Source organism: Cinclus cinclus, chromosome 6 (assembly GCF_963662255.1).
Source record: "Cinclus cinclus chromosome 6, bCinCin1.1, whole genome shotgun sequence".
NCBI classification, from domain to species: Eukaryota; Metazoa; Chordata; class Aves; order Passeriformes; family Cinclidae; genus Cinclus; species Cinclus cinclus.
Genome location: NC_085051.1, coordinates 19,322,696 through 19,344,407, shown reverse-complemented (window position 1 = coordinate 19,344,407; position 21,712 = coordinate 19,322,696). Strand labels below are relative to the sequence as shown.

The following is a 21,712-nucleotide window of genomic DNA, read 5'->3' as shown; positions in this document are numbered from 1 at the left end:
CCTGGGGATGTTGAAGGTACTTTCCCAGTTGTAGTACAGAAATTTCACTCTCCCTTTACATCCTTTCCCAGAAATTGTCTTCTCCCTCCATCCTGAAATCCCCAGAGCTCCATGCCCAAAACACCTTAGTGCAGATCTTTCCACCCTTAAGGAACAGGAATTGTGTCACCCACTCCTGTGTACACAGCTGGAACAGCACCCAAGGAACAGCCCTTTTCCTGCCACCTTTTTTTCCTATTCCTGCCACCTTTTTTCCTTTTCCTGCCACCTGTTTTCTTTTCCCGCCACCTTATTTTCTTTTCCCCTCCACAGAAAAGAAGTAACCTGTGGTTAGAAAGTCAGAAAGTCAGAACCTGTGGTTACCAAATGGGCTGGTGTTTTACTAATCAGAGCTCTTGAGCCACTCAGAGGCATCAGACCCTTGAACTGTTCAATAAAGATTAAGAAATAATTATTGTCTAATATCCTAATACAGCTTAAAATAAACCCATTAACTGCTGACTTACAAAATACCCTGGAGTCTTTGTATGTGGAGGCAGAACACAGTTGTCAGAGGATTTAATTTCTTCATCTACAGAAAGAATAATTAGGACCAGCCCTGACCAGAATATGTGCTAAAGAGACGCTTGGCAATTGTCTCTGAAAAATATTCCAGGCAACATGCTTCAAACTAATTAGTACAGAGGCTGTTGATGTTGACAAGGGACATAGAAAAACCATCCCCATCATGTGAAAAATGCAAAAGTAAAATTTTGGAACTGGTGTTTCCAGTTCAAACTGGAAAGGGTTTCACATCCACAAAGGTAGACATGACAGCTGCATATCCTTTCTCTGCTTTAATCAAATACTCCTTTTCAGAACTTCAAGAAAATACAGCTGAAACAATCAACCTGCATTGCTTCATGAAAATATTACATTCCCCTAAAACATACAGAGCCCCTCTTAAATATGCCTGCTGCTTTAGATAGTATTTCCCCTGGTCTGGATCACATTTATTTGAAACTTCAAGACAAAGGAATAACACAAGCTGATCGCAGGGCCTGACCTCCATGGCATTTTTAGGAGAGAGCCTCACTCTTCTTAGGCACCAAGGATAGACCAAGGCACAGTTTGTCAGTCAGCACCCAGAAGGAAGGGCTGGATCTTGCTGGGTGCTGCACTCTCCAAATGCTGTTGGTTCAGTGAGCCAGGAATGGTCGTCAAGGTCTTACTGGGTTATCTTAAACTGAACCAAGTTGTTGTAGCTGTTGTCAACTTCTGGGGGAAAGTTGAATTCATCACTAACTCCCAGAGCATCTGTGGAGCCTGTGGGAGGCCAGCAGAGCAGACAGGGTCACACAGCATTCACCTCAGCCTGGTTTGGAATTTGCAAGCAGAAGAAATGATCACAGTACTCAACACGACTATCTGGCTGAATACTTCTATCCCACTCAAGCTGGACTTACATTTTATCCTCAGTGTGGAATCAGACTTATTTTGGAAGCTTATTCTAAAGTCTGATGTGTTTTTAGCAATACTATTTCTAGTTACAATTTAGAGATGGCATTTTCTTTCATTCTGATTAATCTATTAAATAAATATGCAAATATATCAAGTGCTCTATGTAAAAATACATACACACAACAAACAATGCCTCATAATAAAAGCAAGAACAATAAAAATATGCAGTGTATTACACATATGAAATGGCCTTCTAGTTTTGAAACTATAATGAAACAATTACACATAGATCACAGCACATAATCTAAAAAGAATCAGCATATATAAAATAATGGCATTGCCTCTTGAGCATCTCCCATTAAAAAATATACAAAGAGCCCAACCAGTGTTGTCTGTGCTTTTATAGCTACTGACTATAAGATAAATTACAAAGAAGTTTGTGGATTTGTTCATTCAACATCTGAATAGGAAGATGATTAACATGATGCAGATTTTTTTGGTTTTTAAAAGAGAAATTTAGCCTCCAAGACAATGAAATACATCCTTCTCACTGAGACCTATATTCATTTAGGGTTTAAAGAGAGCAATAATCCTTACTCTGGAACTCCATGCTTAGTGGAATGAGTACCTAACACCACTTTAAACACAGCCTTCAACAGATCATTTTGATTTCTAATGACAAATAGAAAAGCGTGCTTAAAAACATTAAACAAAAATCAATGCACTGTTCGCAGATGAAATATCTGGCCTACATAAAGCCAGAAAACATCCCATGTGCATTTTTAAACAACACCTTGTCTTGGGACATTTTGCCCAGGTGTAAATTGCCCTGAGGACATCTGCCAGCAGATACCAGAGCACTTGAGCTTTTCCATGAAACACATGGGAAACTGCTGGAGGGCTGTGACTCAGAAATATAATCAACAGTCTTGTGCTTTATGTTCCAGTAAAGATCAGTGCTAGCTAAAGTCAGTATCTAGCCAGCTGAATATTCATCCTCTAAACTGCTTCAGATGCAACATACTTTAGCAGAACAATTTCAAAGACAGGGGCTGTGATCAGTGAACGGAACTGCTGAATAACCCTGCTCCAGACCATCCACATCCCACAGCTGACACAGACCAATGATTTTCCCTGCACTTCCTAGGGAGAATCCAATTAGAAGTTACAATTCTCCCTTCATTCCAATAAGCTTTCTTAAAAATGGCACAGACCACTGGTATTAAATGTTTTTTTTCCTGACAATCATAGCAATATAATGCACAGCATCATAGCTTAACACAAATACTTTACATAACAGACACAAAAGGACATAACAAAAGCATGTAACAATGCAGCTCAGCTACTCTACTATGTTACATGGCTGGGAAGGGTTTCCCATCATTTGCTTTGATCTTTTCTGTAGAAATTGAACTTCTCCTACCAAAAAGCAAGCAATGTTTCTTTTTGGTGTTTTTAAAAAGCAGATAGGAAAAAAATGAAGATGGAGTAGAATTCTGAGGAAATGAGTGAGATCATAGAAAAGCAACTTTTAAAATATCAGCAATCTCATATAATATAATAGTTATAGGGGAAAAAATTAATAGGCTCAGCATCTCTGTAGTAAAGTGGAGCAGAATATAGAGACCTATTTTCAGGAACCAAATACTGTCAGCTTCCCTAGTCATCTCAATTGCTTGATTTGTGCATATGTGATAGAGCTGGGGTAATTTTGTTTTATTCATTACCTTAACTAACAGGCTCATTAAAAACATGCACTAACTTGGATCAATGAATGAGCGGGGGAGAAGAGCAATGAACATCTCAAAAACTGAAGGATAATTGTACAGGTTGTTGGATAATAAAGAACAGAAGTTTATTATGTTTCAGCTCTTGTTTTCATGCCTTTATTACCCCTCCTGAGAAGACTTGCTGTATGTCCATAGATATTTAAAAATAGAGATAAATAAATTTTGACCTTCTGGGTTTCCCTCATTGCAGATCAAGCCACACATAATTATAATGTGTCACTTCTTGTTTCTACTGGAAGATTCTGAATGTACCCACTGCTATTCCTGGCTGGAAGGCATTTCTGAAGGATTCTGATGTTGCAGACGTTGTAGAAGATGCCTTTTAGGTTTAAACTTATTTTTTTTACTCATGACATTTTTTCCTCACTTACTTCTATACCATGGCATGTTTAATACTTTAAATATCTGTAAGATGGAGTGACTGGATACTTCTTTAGCTCCACACAGTGAAGACCTTCCATCTGGGGAGTAATGGTGTAAATTTGCATGCCTCCTAACATCCAGGACACAGTGAGAGTCCTCTGTGAAGGGACTGGGAACTGAAAGCATTATGCAGCTCTTGGGGGTGTATTTTAGAAAGCACGTGTCAATTTTTAAACCCAGGCATCATTGCAAAGTGATTAAAAAGAAACAGAACTTATGCATATGTTCAAAAGACATCAGTAGCACAGTGCATCTGTGAATTCCTGTTCAAGTTCCACATGATTTTGGTTTCCCCAGCCCTGATCAGCTTGGCAGTGTGGTACCATTACACTCCAGTCTTCATGTCAAACTCGTGATGATTTTGTGTTTCATTAACAGTCAGGAATTCATCACATGCTTCTGTTCGGTCATTTGACTGTTCTTTATGAACCAAGTGCACCATTTCTTGTGATTTGCTGATATCTCCATTTAATTCACTTGTCTTCCTGTCCTCCACTGCCCCTTTGCCATTGTTAATCACTAGCTTTTTCTTCTGCCCACATCTAGAAAGAAATAACAACAAAATATTATAAATCAAATCTAACAGAAATAATAAAAAGCTGAAGGTCAATATTTAGGAAAAAGTGATTGGAAATCAAACTTGTGTCTGCCAGTGCAGACTTATACTATACAAAGTGTAAAATTTCTCCATATTGCATATTTTATTTTTAAAAATGTCCAACATTATATGTATAAAATTTGTCAGGAGCTCACTTATGCAATTTATATTTAATGTTACTACATATAGTGATAATATAGTGATAATATTACTGAATACTAGAAATATATTTCTATCATTTGAATATATCCACATTTATGAACTTTGTAAATACCCCCACTATGAGGACACCTTCTAAACCCAGGCATGGGACTGCAGCTTTGAAAATGCACATATTCTTAGGCAAGCAGAAAATCTGGATCAAGCTCTCACCTCATTAAACACGACAACTGTTTTTTCCTTTGTATTAGCATGTCAAGCTTGGAAGCCAACCAACAGTAATGAAATAAGGAGAACTACTCTTGCTGCTGCCTGCAGCAGAGCTCCTTGGGATGTTCAGGTAGGAAGTAGGTACTGTGCTTTACAGCTTACATTTGTTGCAGGCCTGCCCAATAAACTTTATTTGTAGCTCTGAATTAAAACACATGCACCCACATTCTTTTAAAGAGTCACCAGTCCAAAACTGATGCACACTGGTTATGGTGGGCTGGGTATCCTTCAGCATATTAAAACAGAACTACTTACACAGCTGTCAGATTTACTGTTTAGATGACTCTCTGGCTATACAGTGCTGAACATCCTACTTGGCCTCAAACAGCCTTGTGTAAACTGAAAATGCAGAGCTGAGAGAGAAAGTGTGTCTGTGAAATTTTAATTTTGAGTGCTTTCTTCTAAAATGAAGCATATTTTTTTCCCAGATGAATAATTTTGGAAAAACTTCAATTTTACTATTATGCTTCTGAAATACCTTTTTTTCATGCCCACTGACTCATAGATAAGGGTTATTTTATCTGAAGTAGCTCAGTTCACTCTGCTAATGTTCCACGCACCCTTGGGAATGATTTCCTGCTCTGCAGCCATAAAATGCCAAAAGATTCTAGCAAGGAGCTGTGGAGCTCCACAGCCTCTTAAAAGAGCAGCTCAGAGTGCTCTGCAACCAACAGACTTGGAAAAAATGTGCTCACTGCTTCCTGAACAAAAATCTCCACATGGAGATTTACATAGTAAATTTTATTAAAAAAAAAAAAAGTTAAAATCTAACATTCAAGTAGCAAATAGTTACTCTGTTAAAAAGCTCTGTTTTAACAATCAAGTAGCAAAAAAGTGTTGAAGACAATTGGGAAGTAATGTCAGAACACCCTCCCGAGAAAAGAAAGAGGTAATAATATTATAGCCTACCCTTTAGGCTAGAGTTTTTCCAATTTCCCAGCTAACTTTGCACAGATCACTGCATTACTTTTCACTCCTCAGCTTCCTCATCTCTAAAATGGAGTACATAAAGCTACTGAGAGCTCTGAGAACAATGTTAGTGATGTTATGATAATGTTAGATTGTGTTAGTTATGCTTGTGACTGCCAGCTGTGATACTGGCTCTTGATCAGAAGGAACAAATTAACAGGTTTTCACAGAATCGCTGTGATTGTCTAAGACAGCTCTTCACACTGCACACAGACAATGCTTTCATGGTGGAGGGTTATTCCTGGCACATCCTGTGGTTCTTAGTGTCTATGCTCATCTCACAACTTCCACTCTCCGTGAACACGATTTTCCCATTAATAACTAATAGATAGAGGGTAATTAATTTTCTGTGATCTGTATACAATTAATTTCTATTTACAAGACCAAATGGCTCATATAGCTGCTGACTTCATGTGAGTGGTTGCAGGTGAGTGTGAAGGCTGATGTGTGACCTGTGCAGGACATGGTGACCTGGGTCCTCACACTCCAAGTCACAGAGCTTTGCAGAGGATGCTCTTTCCTGGTTTGCTGCTCCACTCTTTGACAAAGCTTTGGAGACTCAAGGAAGAAAAAAGTAAGGCAGTGTGTTTCGGAAAAGGAAAGCTGTGGCCTTACCTTCTGCGACTGTTAACAGCAATGCACACTGCAATGATCAATGCAAGCACCACGAGAGCTGCAACGATGATCAGCCAGTCTGTAGGGACAGATGAGGGAAGGGAAGAGAGCATGTAAATGTGTCTCATGTGGTTTCGCCATTTCACAGAACTGCAAAAACACAATCTCTTCTACTTCTTTTAAGCTGTGACACCCTTTTGCTAGCTTCCATGAATGTTTGCTTGGTTTACAAAGTCCTTCTGTGCAAATCAAACACATTTTCATTATGCAGCTACACACAGGCAGCTGGGATTAAATACCCCACCACTGTTGGTGGGTGTAGGTGAATACGAGCTGTTTCATTGATTTACTCCAATGGCAAAAGAAAAGGTTTGGCATGGCACACCTACAGTCCCAGGCACAGAAGCAGGATGACTTTTAGCACATTTTTAGTAAAGCAGGTTTCACAACCTTCCCAGTAGCCTACTCTCCACTACCATTATAGCTCTGCTACCACTACAGGTGGGGGTCTTATCCCAAGAGGTATGTCCATATCTTTGTTTAAAACAACTGTCCCTTATTTAACAAGACTACATTTCATTTGAAACAAATTACTTCTTCTAATTAATTAATTATTAGTATTCCATGGTAAAAAACTGACAGGCATTCTTTTTGTGGCATGCTCTTCTTGTATCTCCTCTCAGTTTTCCCTGAAAATGATGAGTTCTTCACAAGGTGCTTCAAACATTACCTTTCCAAAATTTTGTGTGCTCTACTCCATTTTTTTCCCCATGTGACTAATGTAATGCCTTGAACTGAACACAGGGTTTCAGCTCTGGACTTGCTAGCCCTAAGTAGAGTGGAATGATTACTTTCTCTGTTTTAAAAATGACTTTACCACTAATAAGTCCCAGAACATATTTGCATTCTTTTGCAGCTGTATCATGGTGTTGGCTTCTTTTTATTCTGTTTTAGTGTGCAAGCTCTATTCTGGAGAGCTTGTCTCAGCTGTTATTTTCACTGAACATTCTCATGGATATGATACTATACACATAAGTTTACCAAGTTTTGCCTGATTTAATTTCAGTTTATAGAAGTTAACTGAATATTAATCCCATTGTCCAGATGCATGGTTTCTCTCATCTTAATATTGCTGAAAAATTGTATGAGTTACAATATGCTCCATTTTGCAGACTACTTGTGAAATGCTGGATATTATCTGATGCAGAATAAAGCCTGAGCAACTGTATTTGACCTTCATTTCACCTCTTACTTCAGTTCATATGAAGACAATTCTATATTTGGATTTTTAAAACATTTGACTTCAAAAACCCACCTGGTACAGGGGCCGACCTTGGTTGTGAAGCTATTTTTGTTGTGGCTGTCTCTCCAGGGGAAGTGGTGGATTCATAATGTCCCTTGTGTGGTCCTTGGTCACCATATACACTAGAGCCTAAAGAAGAAACCCTGTCCATTAGGCCAAATATGTTTGGTGAATATTTAACAGCAACGTACAAAGACTGTGACTTTAACAATGTAAAAATCATACTCTAGATAGTCCATGCTGGAGCAATTAATGAGTGTTTATACTGCAAACTATCACATAGACTATAAGCATGACACTCATCTGAACTATATATGGCTAGCTTTAGTATTTTGAGAAGCAAAACTCATAGCTTTCCCCTCTTATCTCCCTCATATGTTTCAATTCTATTCCAACACAGGAGAAAGCTGAACACCTAAAACTCTAATGCTGTCATAAAGCAGAACAATAGTTCTCTGAATGCTTGTGACTTTGACAGCTATAGAGTGGGACTCTAAAAATTAAAAGTATTTTTTTCCTAATAGAAAAAGTATTCTCTGAATACTTAGATACGGATCCTCTTGTCCTTTTTAATAAGTTGTGTCATTTAGTTTCAAGATGGTATTAGATCTTAAATCAGTCTCTTACATTTTCTATGCTGGCCGTACTGTTTAAACTTTTATACAACTACATTCCTGGCCCATGCTATTACCATAAGGGTATCCCAAGTCTAAAATTATCAGCAGACTATAGATATAGTAATTTCATTTGGGATTACTGCTTCATTATCGCTACAAAAAATGTATTACAGATCTCCACCTCTCTGAATTCTTCCAGACTCTAAGAAATTAAACACTAATTCTAATCAGCTGCAAAGTTCTTTTTCTTTAACACACATTACAACTAATTTCTGTCCAGCATTTCTGATCTCATTTCCTAGTAACAGCTGGCAAATGCAAAACTGAGAGCACATTTTTATTCCCTCTGTGAAGCATAGCCAGCAAGCAGCACATGAATTTTCCAGATGTTTTTATTATTTTTATTAACAAGAAACTTATAGACTGGTGAGGTAGTCTGGTGCTATCTCACAACAAAGGAGAGAGCACAAATTCAACAATGAAGAGTCTTGACCTAGCGCCAAAGGAAGCTGACCAAGAGGGACCTACTAACTTGTCTACAGTACATCTCAGCAGTTTTTGAAGTGCTTTGTATCATCTTTGAAAAGGGCCAGAGCTTCTCCTCCACAAAACCCCTTCGAAAGACATTCAGACATTTATTAAAATTGGGGTTCTTAGAAACCTGCTACATTTGCTGCTCCCCTGAGCACTGAGAAGAAGAAGCAGGGATCAGCCACATTTCCAGCTGTTCTGGCTCTGGGGAGGTGCTTGCAAGTGCTTTGAGGGAACCTCAAAATCTCTCTACATTTCATTTTGGTAACATATTAGAATTTTTTCCTTTATGGACAATTACTTCTGTGTTCTTTAGTAAGCTGACTTGTTATTCTGTGGACACTTGGACACTTAGTGTTATGTCTGATCACAGCTTAAACATTGCTGTAGAAAAAAAGCAAGTAAAAAAGTTGTACAGTACATCAAACCATTCATTTGATCAGAGAAGACCTTTAACAATACATTAATGAATCTTTTCCACTCTGTTTCACCTATATTGGGCAATATTACAAATGAATGAACCCTTCAATAAATAAGCTTTTTAGTGACAATGGTAGTATCTTAGTAATTCCTGTATACCGTGTTCTTAAAATGCACCAAGAGAAGGTAAATGAAAAAAGGAAGTTTCAAGAAAATGGCCTTCTGAGCCTTCTGCCAGGGTACTGACAATGCAAAGATTCAATGCAGATATTCCCACTGAAAAATATTTAAACCAGTTCTTACAGGTTTTATGTGCTCAGAACAGAAAGGTAGAAAGCATTTTTTCATTGTGTGTAATGTCTGCATATAAAATTAAGAGGGCATCTTAGATTAATTAAGTGAATAGGGCCTGTGAAATGAAAGAAATGAGTTTTAGTAGGAAGACATTATTTAAAACAGATTTAGCTTTCCAAATAAAATAAATAAAATTCTGACAAATACATATATTGCATTTATAGTGCTATGCCGATGTCAAAATACTATCACCAGGGAATTCTGTTGGAGTTTAATTTACTGGTTTATACAAAATTATTGAAAAAATAATTAGCCTAAGTTATACCTCACAATATATCAATTAATATTAATGAATTATTAAGGGAATTAGCTTTCAAGTGTTTTCTGTGTAAGGCTGTAAAAATATAGGCACATAATCTTGTTTTTGTGCAATGAATGTCTACAGAGCATTGGCTAAATTCTACTCTGGAAAGGTTCCACTAACTTCCAAGAAAGTGTATGAAAACCGTTTGGATTAACTGAATTGGGGAAAAAAACCCTTACTGTTAGGATAGTTACTTGTGTAGAAACTACATCTGGGAATAAGGAAAAGTCCTTTCATTTCCCATATTATTAGCACATGACCACACATTAAAAAAACGCCGAAGGCTATATGTAGTATAAAAAGCAAACACTGTTAACTGCACTAACTTCATCAGAACAATAACCCTTTGAAAAACAAGGCTGCTCACAAATGAAATGTCAGTTACAGTCCAGTAACAGCTACAATTAATCACAGCAAAGATACTAGCAGCACATATGGCTAGGAAACAAAGGGTGTCACAGAGGATTACCTTTCTTTTGTACATATTCAGCTAATGTAGAGGGGTTACAGATGGGGGGGAAAGTGACAGATAATTACAGCTTACATAGGTGTCATTTGTGCCCAGCAAAAAAAGAAATACAAAATGCTATCACAAATGTATGGGCATGAGCAGAAGGCTTGCACTTCTTCATTTGAGTAGTTGTGTTACCACATACTCATAACAGAACATAAGAAAAGCTTATTTGCAAAAAACTATTTTTGGCCTTTTAGCTAATGTTTTTACCAGAAAGAGATACCATTCATGATGTCTTATCAGCAGTCAAAACCAATAACAAAACCCAAAAAGGAAATCATAATATGGCAACCATTTACAATTATGCTTAGCACATATTTTCGGACAATAGCCATTGTCCACAATAACAGCTTACTGATAGATAAATGAAAATGGTTATAATTCATTGTTCTTACTGTTAGTGAAAGGATCCTGCAAGGGAATAAAACGGTCCTCAATGTCTGAAAAATCTCCAGGCATCCCATGGACATAGAAACCATGAGTGGTGTTTGCTGGTTCACCTTCCCTTCCAGGTGTACTGCCAGGTGCCTGTGGCTCCTTGGTTGCTTTCTCTTGCTCAACATCATCCATGGACTCTACGACTGTCATGATGGTGGCATGATCAGGGAGCACTCAAAAACCACCACCCACATCATTTCCTGGGCCACAGCAAGCCAGAAAGCACCTTCACCTTCCTCATGCAAAGCACAGAAGGAGAGGAGACATGAAGGCCTCTCCTTCCACACTGTCACTGGCTTCTGAGACACCCTCAAGCTCCACATCTATGCTCAGCATGTTGGAGCAAGATGCTGGCAACACATACAGATCCCAGTGACAAGTGGTAAGGGGAGAGAGACCTTTAGAAGAAGAGACTTTAGCAGCAACAACCTGACCTTGTAACTCAGGAGTGAGCGGCCTCACCTCTGTTGGTCTTGCAATACACAAGGGGAAGAGAAGGAACAGATGGAAGAATTTAAGGGATATAATTCTTCTATGAATGCCCTGCCCTCACCACTAGGACACCACTCCCCAGTGATGGTGCTGCTGCTGAGTCAAGGACCAGGTCATCTGATTAGCCTGACAGAGCACCTCCACCACAGCAAATCATTGTGCCAAAGCATATCCAGTCTGATCCCATTGATGCACAGGAAAGGAAGATGAGGCGAGGCTGGGGATTCATAATCACCAAAGTGCACATCTCACAGAACATTTAGGAGATGACCCAAAAACATGCTTCAGCAAAGAATAGAAACTACCAAATGCACCAGCAAGAAGTCCCTTATGCCTTGTCCACAGATCCTTCAACAGATTTTCACTGCAAGTCCACATTAAGAATGAAGATCCCCAGGATGAGAAAGATAGTGAAAGGAATAATCTTCAGCAGAAATAATGTCTCATTTCACACCAGACATGAGAAATGAGTATGGTCCATTATTCTTACTGGTACCCATCAGAAGAGACCCATTACCAGTTCTGGTCACACTGGCTGTGGTCCTGTGGAGGATTTCATCTCTGGGCATATCCATGGGATTCGTGATGCCTTCAGAGCCCTGCCCTGGTTCATCATCTGAAGGCAGAGGTGTTTGAGTTGGCTCTTGGTGGTGGGCACCATCAGGAGAGGAAGCAGCTGATACCACAAAGTGAGGTGTCCATGCTTCCTGGGTTACATCTTCTGATGCCAGAATGTCAGTGGAGGCTGTGACTGTTGTGATGATGGCTAAGTTAACTTCAAGCACATTTTAAAAATGCACCCTACATATTACTCCCTCTTTATTTTAGTAATCTCCACTTTTTTTATTTATTAGCCTATGTAGAATAGGCAGTGAGAAGAAGAAAAACCAAACGAAACCAAATCCACAAGCAAAGAATATCCTCTGCATATGACACACTCTTTTTAGGTTGTCTCTTTCTTCACTAATATACACAATGCAGCCTAAAATATTGTTTTGAAAATATCTATTGAATATGGTTTAGAAGCAAGAAAACAGCAATATTATTTTCAGAATGAGTATAAGAATTCCTGTTGTTAACACGAGAATGAGATTAGAATGATTTAATTTAAAACATTTTAATCAATTGCAAAATCATACTTGGGCTTTCATATTTGCAACTGACTTGTCAAACCTCATAAAGCTTGAAAAACTGGGAAACTTTACAGATCTCATTTGTATTTAGAAAATATGAGTAGATGATAGAGAACACAGCTATATTTTAATCCACAAACTATTTATAATCCACACAATTTGTAGTTTTCATAGCTCTCTGTCAAATTCTAAATGTTAAGGATTAAATAATCCAGATAATAATGGATTTTGAGGAAGAAAAGTAAAAGGATAACTGCTAATTTTTCTTTATAATTTCTTTTTTTAGAAAATGCAGGAATAAAATATGCAAGAAGTTCCAAACAACTACAATGTGATTAAAAAAACCCACCTTATTGTATTAAATAAAAAAGCAGTATTTTGAATGAACATAATTTTGAATGGATAACATGCAGATTTTGGGAATTTAAGTTAGAACCTTACAGAACTGCATGAACAAACTCCAATAAATTATTTCAAATTTTACAGTATTAAGAGAATATGTTGAAATATTAAGACCAGGAATGACCAGACATGAAAAACAAACATTTCTACTACCACCCACCTCCAAAAAGCAACTGCTTTCTCAGTTAAAAATACACCTGAGCAAAGTAAGGGGACATAAGAAACAGGGCACACAGGAAAAAACAAATCCTTAAACAGACAGGAATTCTTGTTGGGATATTTACATGCAACAAAATCATAAAAACATTTGCGCTGAAATTTCACAACAAGAATGCACTCTTTAAAGATAAGAAAGACAGGGAAAGGAGTCAGTTCCAGAAGAAATAATGTCTCATTTCACACCAGACATGAGAAATGAGTACGATCCATTATTTTTACTGGTACCCATTGTAGGAGAGTCATTACCAGCTTTGTTCATAGTGGCTGTGGTCCTGTGGAGAACTTCGTCCCCAGGGGCATCTGTGGGATTCACGATGCCTTCAGTGCTCATTTCTGATTCATTATCCCAAGGCATTATCCAAGGTAGTGTTGGCTCTTCGTGGTGGGCCCCATCAGGTGAGGAAACGGCTGTTATGATGGTTTAATAGCACATGATTTAAACACAGATTATTTAATAGCTGTGAGTTCCATGTGTGCACGGCTGTGGCCTTCCCATTACCATCCCATCCAAGCCTCCTGCTCCCCTTAAAGCACTGTTACCCTTTTCTCTCCAAAAAAGACCAGAGAAGTGAGACCCTGTGTCCTGTACATCATCACTGCTCTCTCACAGTTTTGGCAAGACATATCCATTTGCCATTCTCATCCACTTTTTTATTTAATTAAAAAGATTCCTGTGGGCAGTGGACACAGGGAAAGACAGCAGTCAGGATTCCCTGACCAGCATCCTAGACTACCCACAGAGTCTCAGCTTCCTTGGCACTGTCACTTGTTGCTACAGTGTGCTTCAGACTACAGGTATCAATACTGACAGTCAAGAAGACAGGAAGGCCTCTGCTTCTTCCTCCACACTGTCACTGGCTTCTGAGAGACCCTTAAGCTCCACATTTAAGCTGAGCATGTTGGAGTGAGATGTTGGCAACATACACAGATTCCAGTGGCGGATGGAGAGGAGAGACCTCCAGAAGAAGAGATCATACCGTGTTTTTAGAACATTATTTGGATGTTATGAATACTGTGTTATATGAGAACGCATCATGATGCTGTGTCATGTCACCTTTTTAGATTCTATGAATGAACCAGAGGGATAAATATTTCAATAAATTGTATGAAAAGAACACTCTTTCACCTGGTGAATATTCACAAATTAAATAGATTAAGCTATTGAGGTACAAATATACATAAGTATGGATTTGATTTCATGATAAAGACAGTCTGGCAGCACCAACTAATATAACTTATGTAATGAGCTGGATGTGATTTCACAGCCATGCTTCACTAAGGAATGCAAAGCCCTATAAGTGGTGTTGGCAAGTAAAGAGCAACTGTTTTTATATGGAGCTAAAATTGAAATCATCTGTTTCACCACCATCCAGACAGGGAACAGAGAAAATTAATCACTCTATAGATTATGTCATTATTTTAAGAGATCAGTAATTACCCCTGCCTACAAGTTCATGCAATATGTGTCCAGGACAGGCCATCTGAGAGACAGAAGTGATGCAACATACAGAATAGACATTATTACTGGTACCTGTAGTGGAAGACTCTCTTTCATGATTGCTCACTCTGGAAGGAATAACTCTATCCGTTACAGCAGGCTGTGTGGCATAATCCTCTCCCTCATCCCAGCCTGGATACACCAATGGGTCATGCGCTGAGTCGTTCTCTTTGGCCCCATGGCTGGGGACCATAGCTGTTATGATGATGGTGAAGCAATTATGAACTCAGTATATAAAGAGCCATTTCCCACATTATTCTCCTCTTCAGTCCTTGTCTCTATGACAGGCCTTGCTCACATGTCTACTACATGTAATGGCAAAGAGAAGTAAAGTAGATTTGCTTCTCATCCTGGTTTATATTTAGAAAAGCTGCCTACTGTCATCTGTAGGACCAATTCCTTCCTCAAACTGATGCTTTTCAGAATCAATGTGTCTTGCTGTTTTTCAAAAGTATTTTTGAATCTTGCTGTTGACTGTTTATTGTTGAATATCAAACCAAAATGCACTGATGCAGAATTAAAAACCTCAAATAACTGCAAGGATACGACCCATCAGTAATATTTTAATCACATAATTTGAGTGTAGTGACTACATAAAATTTTTCCCCTGAAAATTTCACTGTTTCATTAGTGGCACCTCCAGGAAAACAGACAAGGAATATGACAAAGGGGAATGCTAGGTCATGCTACAGATTTCTGAATGGTGCACACAGTGAATAAGACAGCATTCAGCTGGAGAATATTTGATTTTGTAGTTATTTAGAAAAACACTATCTGTATCAACCAACCTGCACTTTTTATTAGACAATCATAACAAAAGAGTACCCAAATCTTTTAAAAAGCAAAAACCTTCTTAACCCCTTCAACTCAATAAGGGAAAAAAAAAAAGGCAAGAAATTTGCCACAGTGTGTTACAATGTTAATTGCATTTAGGCCATTATGTATTGCTGTAGTAGTGTAGTATAACAGATTATCAGAGACCTGTATTTGATAATCCACAAGACCAGATGATGACTGTGGTGCATTCACTGTTGCAGTGCTTGGTGCAGCACAGTCGTCATTAACTCAGAATTTTGGTACAGTCACAGGAACAGAAATTAAAATATATCAATTTTCAGTAACCACCGTTACAGTATAATTTGATCTTTTATGTTTCAATTGATTCAATCAATGAAAGAAAGAAGCCTCTCTCATATTCTACATTATGCTTTGTTTTCTTCCCTTCATCACCAGTATCATCTTGCCATAGTTCAAAAGTGCGATGGGTAGGTATTTTAGAAATTATTTTTTAGGTATAACTACCATTAACAAAAACTGGGGAAAAAAATCCCAGATCCAATAATGGCTTACAACAGGGGAGTGAAAACACAGTTCCCAAAAGAGTGAAGAATGAAGCAGGCATTATTATTTTTCCATTTAAACCTCCTCTGTTTCCTGCAGACAAAACCCTGGTCGATAGCTTATTGAAAGCTTGTGACCGCATGACACACAATACAAAATGTAAGAGACAGTTACAGAATTAATCTGCTAAAGGTCTTGATATGCAAGACAAATAGAAGAGAAACAAGAACAAGTCTGAAGAATAGACTAATTTAAAAGAAATAATATAACACCAAAATTACTCAGGTTTGTTCACAGAATCTGTGTTACAGCCTCATGATGCAAAGATGCCAGTAATAAATCCTAAAACTAATCTTTAGAAAACCCTGAAAATTTACTAAAATGTGACCTGTAATATTACCTGTAGAAGCTTCCTTTCCAAAATAATTTTCACCTGCAGTAGCAAATTCATGTTGTTCAGTACTGCCAGTGGTGTTTGCAGGATTTTGTTCTTGACTGATCCCTCCAGAATGAATGCTGTGTAATAGTGGATGTTGGGTTGGTCCTTGATGTTTTTCATTTTCACTTGCAACTAGTGCTGGTAAGATGATGATTGAATCAATAATGAATAAAATACTCAACATCAGTCATATGATCCTTATCATCATGGTCACATAACAAGGGTGTTTGGCTTTTGTGTTTTGGTTTTTTCTTGTGTTCTTGCATTTCATGTGAAATGAAAGATGAAAGAAAACAGAAGCCCTTCAGAAACCTTATCATACAAAAGCATCAGCAGGAGCAGCAGAAGATTTAAGTGTACTGGAAAGGATCCCAGTGACCAGTGGAAGATGAAGAGAAGATGTCCGAGAAGCAGAAGAGCTCACAGAAACAACAGCTTGCACCTCTATCTCATATCTATTAATACTAACTTAGCTGTTGAGTTTGTGTATTCTGAGTTTTTAAAGTAAAACACTGATGAACTTTCTCTTTTGAGTTATCGCAATCGCACAGCTACAAAGCTGGCCCTAAGGAAATTTTAATTTCTTCTGAGATTGGAAGAATTAAATCAGCAGGCTCATATAAGTAGATAAGCATACTTACTTTGAACTCAAAAATAATTAAGGCTTTTACCAATAAAATTAATTCATTGCTTACTCTTTAACTTGCTGTTGTTCACACTGCAGAAAATGCAGTCAGAAATCAGCTGAAGTACCACTACGGTAAGAGATGCTCTAACAAAGGTTTGGAACAGATGCATTGCTAAACCTAAGATGAGCATAAGAACTCAGCTGGAAATATTTTTTTGCCTTAAGTATCAAATATTCCCATGAGTGGTACATAAAAGTAAAGCTAAGGTCCTTAATCAGAGCATGCAAAGAATGTGTTACAAATGTCATAAGTCACCAGACAGAGAAGCAGTGCTATTTCCCAAGAAGATAAAAACTCGAGGAATATTTATCTTCACATTTAGGCAATGAAATATTCATGAAGAGAGCACTAATTCAAATGTAATTCATTATTCTTAAATTAAACCTAATACATATATATTGTCTTTTAAAAATACAGGTAATATTAATCAATGTACAAATACAACTAATCTAACAATACTTCACCACTAAAAGAAAGTTATCACAAAAAACATTTCTGTGTGATTACACAACCTGTTCTAATGCCAATTGTATAAACTACTGCTGTTCAAAACAATCTCAGAACCAGAAAGACACAGAAAAATAGTTTGAGAATGCACTCTATAATCTTTTGCCTACAGAAGATTTTAGAATTGGACATTCTGGTATCTCAGTTGGCTACTGGCACTAACACTGGTAGCAAAATGTTCACATTCATCTAGAGGTAGTTTATTATCCTTTGTAGAACAATTTATGTATTTGAATTAGATCCCTCTTTTGTTTTCAGATTTTTCAACAGAAATTTTGAAGTGGAAAAGGGAAATTTTTTTCTCACCAGGGTGAGTGACAGAAAGTTCCAGTCTGCTCAGTTTTATTGCACACTACTGGCAGAGCAAATTTTAAAATACCAGAGATGTGAGGAAAAGTTGCAAGAAATTGATTTTGGAGTGACAGAGTTGGAGTGACAGATGAATGTTACAGATGCCCCCTCTGAGGGCTCTAGTACAAATAACATAAAGGTATTACTGAACTGAGTCTAATGGTTTGGGAATTGCAAACAGCTGCACCCTGAGCGCCATACTTCACTGAATTATATCAGAAATCTGAGAATTATCTGAAATGCTTGATTGCTTTACCCCTGCTAGCAGAGCTAGGATACTGCTCCTCTTCATCTGTGAAGGTGGGGCTCCAATGATCTTGTGTGGTGATTTCCAGAAGTGTTTCGTGTTGTGAGTCCACAGCTGTTGGGACAATGGAGGATTCAATGCCCTAAATCTACTATCCCTGTGTGCCATAAAGGTGATGGGAAATGGAAATTCTTGCATAGCCTAGCTATAGTCTCTTCCCTCTTATCAAATCCCTTCACATCAAACCAGTTGCTTTTTCTTTGCATTCAACAGATGCAAAGCTTCCCAAGAGAAATGGGAAAAACAAGCAGAAGAAGAATAACGTACAGTAGAAGCAATGCAAAACCATCAGAGCAGTTGTAGAAATTTAAACTCATGTTTTAAGAATAATTCTGAACATAAGGAATATGGCAGATATCTCAATGCACAAAAAACATGCTTGCTAAGTAGTCAAGAAGTACCGTCTTAGAATATCCATAACTGAGCAAAAAAGCAATGGTCAGCAAAAAAAAGAAAGCACCTTGACAACTACCAGGAAGTCAGTATTAGACAAGAAAGTTATAACACAATTAAAAAGATGAAACAGAACTTCTACAAGAGTCTATGACCAGAGACTGAACACCATGCAGACACCACTAGGCCATCAGAGGTATGGAATGCACTATGCCTGTAGGACAAGTTACCAAAGCAGAGTCTCAAAGATAAACAAACACCAAAACTATCCAAATAATAGGAAGAAAAATAAAAAGTCCCAAAGCAAGATAAATTCCTGATTTTGCATTTTATACTGAAAACAGAAACCACAGCTGAAAAAAACACAAATACTACACAATCTTCAAAAAAATAAAAGGCTTATGAATAGTGACTGCTGAGTAAATAAGAGCACAGACAACAGACAATTGAGATTAAATTAAATAAAATTTTGGAAATAGAACAGATCAATATATTTGTACAAATAAGAGCATTAGAGTATAGTCATTAACAGCAACATCTATGCTAAAAAACCCCAGGGCTGGGTCCATTCCCTGGTCATAAAGCCAAGTAGCAGTTTGTGTACTTCAGTGACACATTGAATTTATCTTTGACCTTCTTAAGTGGTGTTTTCCTGGTTTTCAGGAAAAATTATTTCATCTATGGATGGATTTTGAATTAAAAAAGAATTCTCAGATGATCACTGTGGGACTATTCATACCAGGAAAATAAGGCCATGCATTAAAATATCTCAGCTGTAGTGCCTAGATGGTGCCTAGACATCTGAGGTCATAAATCAAATGGCATGATGTTAGAAGACTGCATGGGAAGTGAGCAGAAGGTAGCAAATATGAAACACCTCCAAATGAAAAAGGGACTTGGGGTTTGGCATTTCCAAATTGTAACTGAGCAACTTCCAGAGATGGGAATTTTGCTATCGAATAGTTCTCAGTTACTTATAACGTGAACTACAAGAATTTTAACACGTTAAATAAATCAATAGAATGGAAGATAAACTTTTTTGGTCTTGGAAAATTATGAGTAAATACAAACATTTGAATAAACATGAAAGTGAGATGCTAATTTTAAGTACTGAAAGAAGGGAGATTATTTTAAGCAGAGTGACCCGAGATAAATTTCAAGTCACAAAAGATGTATTTCCGAAGGGAACAGCTGATGAGAAGACCATTCAAACAATGTAAGTGCAGCTAAGGAGGAGGAACACCAGGTAGGGTAGGAAAAAGAACAAACCAACACCAAAGACAGCTCAAGTTCCTTACTAGTACTCGGAGCAGTCTCATCCTTGGCCACACTCCTGCCCCAGCCTGGAAACACTGTGGGGTACATCATCTCCTCAGAAGAGTCTTCATCATCTGAATCACTGCCACTGGAGGTCACATCTGCTGCGATGATGTTAAATCTGCCATGAAGCCCTAACCCACAAGGCATTCTGCTGGCAGAAGTTCAGCTTTCCTGCCTCCCCTACTTGCAGCCTTACAATCACAGAGGGGAATTTACAGCCCTGTGCTTCCCAGCAGCTGCAGCTGCTCCTGGCCTTTTCATTCACAGGGGTTCACCACTCTGCCATGGCCCTGATGAAGGTGCCCCACTAGGGCTCTTAGACACATTTTGGGACCCTTTGCATGCTCACAGCACTAGCCATGCCCTGTCCTCTTCTAGCAGGTAGAGCAGAGTGTACTGGCTTGAAAACCTTTCCTGCATCTCTCCCCTACAAGTCCTTCTCATTGGAACAGTCTGATCTCCTAAACTGCTTGCAAACAGGAAAAAGGAAAGTGACAGGTACAGGCATCCCATAATGACTCCCATACTCATCCCTTTCAGACAGACAGAATGCCTCCGTGGCACACAGACAATGTGCACACCTGCTCTACTGCTACCGCATGGACAGTCCGTGAGAGAGAACCCAGGACTTTTCCTACTTCAAGCACGGTGCAATGAACAGCAGTGACAAATGCCACACATTCACCCCCCATTCCACTTAGGATCTGTGGACCTGCTGCCCTGGTCTCTGGTAATTCAGCCCCTAATCAAAGCAGCCTCTTAGCATGGCATTCTTTACCCTTGGTCGCTGGCGTGGGCTCTTGTGTCTTCTCTCCAGGATTCGACCACCACCAGTGGTCTGGGAACAGACTCCACCAAGCTTGGGTGGTGGTTTTCTCCAGGTTGTCGTGATCAGGCCCGGGAGCTGTTAGGACATGGCTCGTTTAACCAAGATCTTGTGATTATTTCTTGAGAAGCAACTTTTCCTCCAGCAAAGTCAAGTCCACCAGCACCAGCACCTTGAGCATGCTCATGCCCAGAGATGGATGTGAGAGCAGGGCGAATGTATGAACCCACGGTGTCATTACATTCCTCCAACACATAGCTAGATGCAAGCACCTTTGGCAGCCCCAGGAAAGAGCGTAGTCCCTTGAGAGCAGCCATCAAAAACCCCTGTGGGGCTTTTAATCTATCCACGTTCCATAAGGTTAATGAGTTCCTCACAGCAGAGAGTAGATAGTCTTTGAAATAAGAGTCCAGACTGAGGAACATCCACCGAGATGACATAAAATCAAAAGATGCAAGAAGTGTCAATGAAGCCAACGCTGCCAAGGACCTGAGCTCAGAACTGAGGCAATCTCATTCAAAAGGCACATGCACACCCCTTCACCTCCTACTATCACCTTATTTTACACCAGAACCACTTTCCAGGTTTGCATTCATATTTCACAGGGAGAGAGGCGCAGCTGTACTCCTATCATATTACCAATCCACAACATTTTCTCAGAACACAGCATATCAAATATTAAGTTCCACAGCTTTGTGATAGTTATTTCTGAATGGAAAGGTGTTTGTGCTTCAAAAATTACAGGAATCTACAGCCTTTTCATCCACTGTGGTTCCAAACAGGTATTGGCATGCAAACAGGTATAAATGTGTCTATAACATATGGATGAAGAAAAATCAGTCAGAGTTACTGTTCATGTAGGTAGCTCATTACTCAATAACAGTCCTTCATCTGATTCATGGCACACCTAGAGATTAATCATAATTTGCTAATAACAAAGACTAAAACCTGTTTAGGCAAGGAGAGAAAGTCAATGGTAAAGTGCTGATGGTGTATTTATCTGGACCATTAACTTTATGGAGAATACCACCAGTGATGTCCAAAACCAGA

At 38.5% G+C, this 21,712-nt stretch overlaps 1 protein-coding gene across 3 annotated transcripts in view; it reads right to left on the bottom strand.

Annotated features, from left to right (window-relative positions):
- Nucleotides 1-1,629: 1,629 nt before the first annotated feature.
- CD44 (CD44 molecule (IN blood group)) overlaps nucleotides 1,630-21,712 on the bottom strand; it is a 46,496-nt gene continuing 26,413 nt past the window's right edge. The window contains exons 7-15 of one of the 3 annotated variants that reach the window (XM_062495172.1): nucleotides 18,073-18,177; nucleotides 16,231-16,401; nucleotides 14,523-14,684; nucleotides 13,238-13,399; nucleotides 11,755-11,988; nucleotides 10,703-10,888; nucleotides 7,580-7,696; nucleotides 6,265-6,343; nucleotides 1,630-4,195 (exon numbers count right to left, since the gene is read on the bottom strand). In XM_062495172.1, the coding sequence (XP_062351156.1) occupies nucleotides 3,979-4,195; nucleotides 6,265-6,343; nucleotides 7,580-7,696; nucleotides 10,703-10,888; nucleotides 11,755-11,988; nucleotides 13,238-13,399; nucleotides 14,523-14,684; nucleotides 16,231-16,401; nucleotides 18,073-18,177 (1,433 nt within the window). In that variant the 3' untranslated portion in view covers nucleotides 1,630-3,978. Of the gene's footprint in view, nucleotides 4,196-6,264; nucleotides 6,344-7,579; nucleotides 7,697-10,702; nucleotides 10,889-11,754; nucleotides 11,989-13,237; nucleotides 13,400-13,751; nucleotides 13,764-14,522; nucleotides 14,685-16,230; nucleotides 16,402-18,072; nucleotides 18,178-21,712 lie in introns of all 3 variants that reach the window. The other 2 variants (XM_062495174.1, XM_062495173.1) reach the window with 2 other exon arrangements.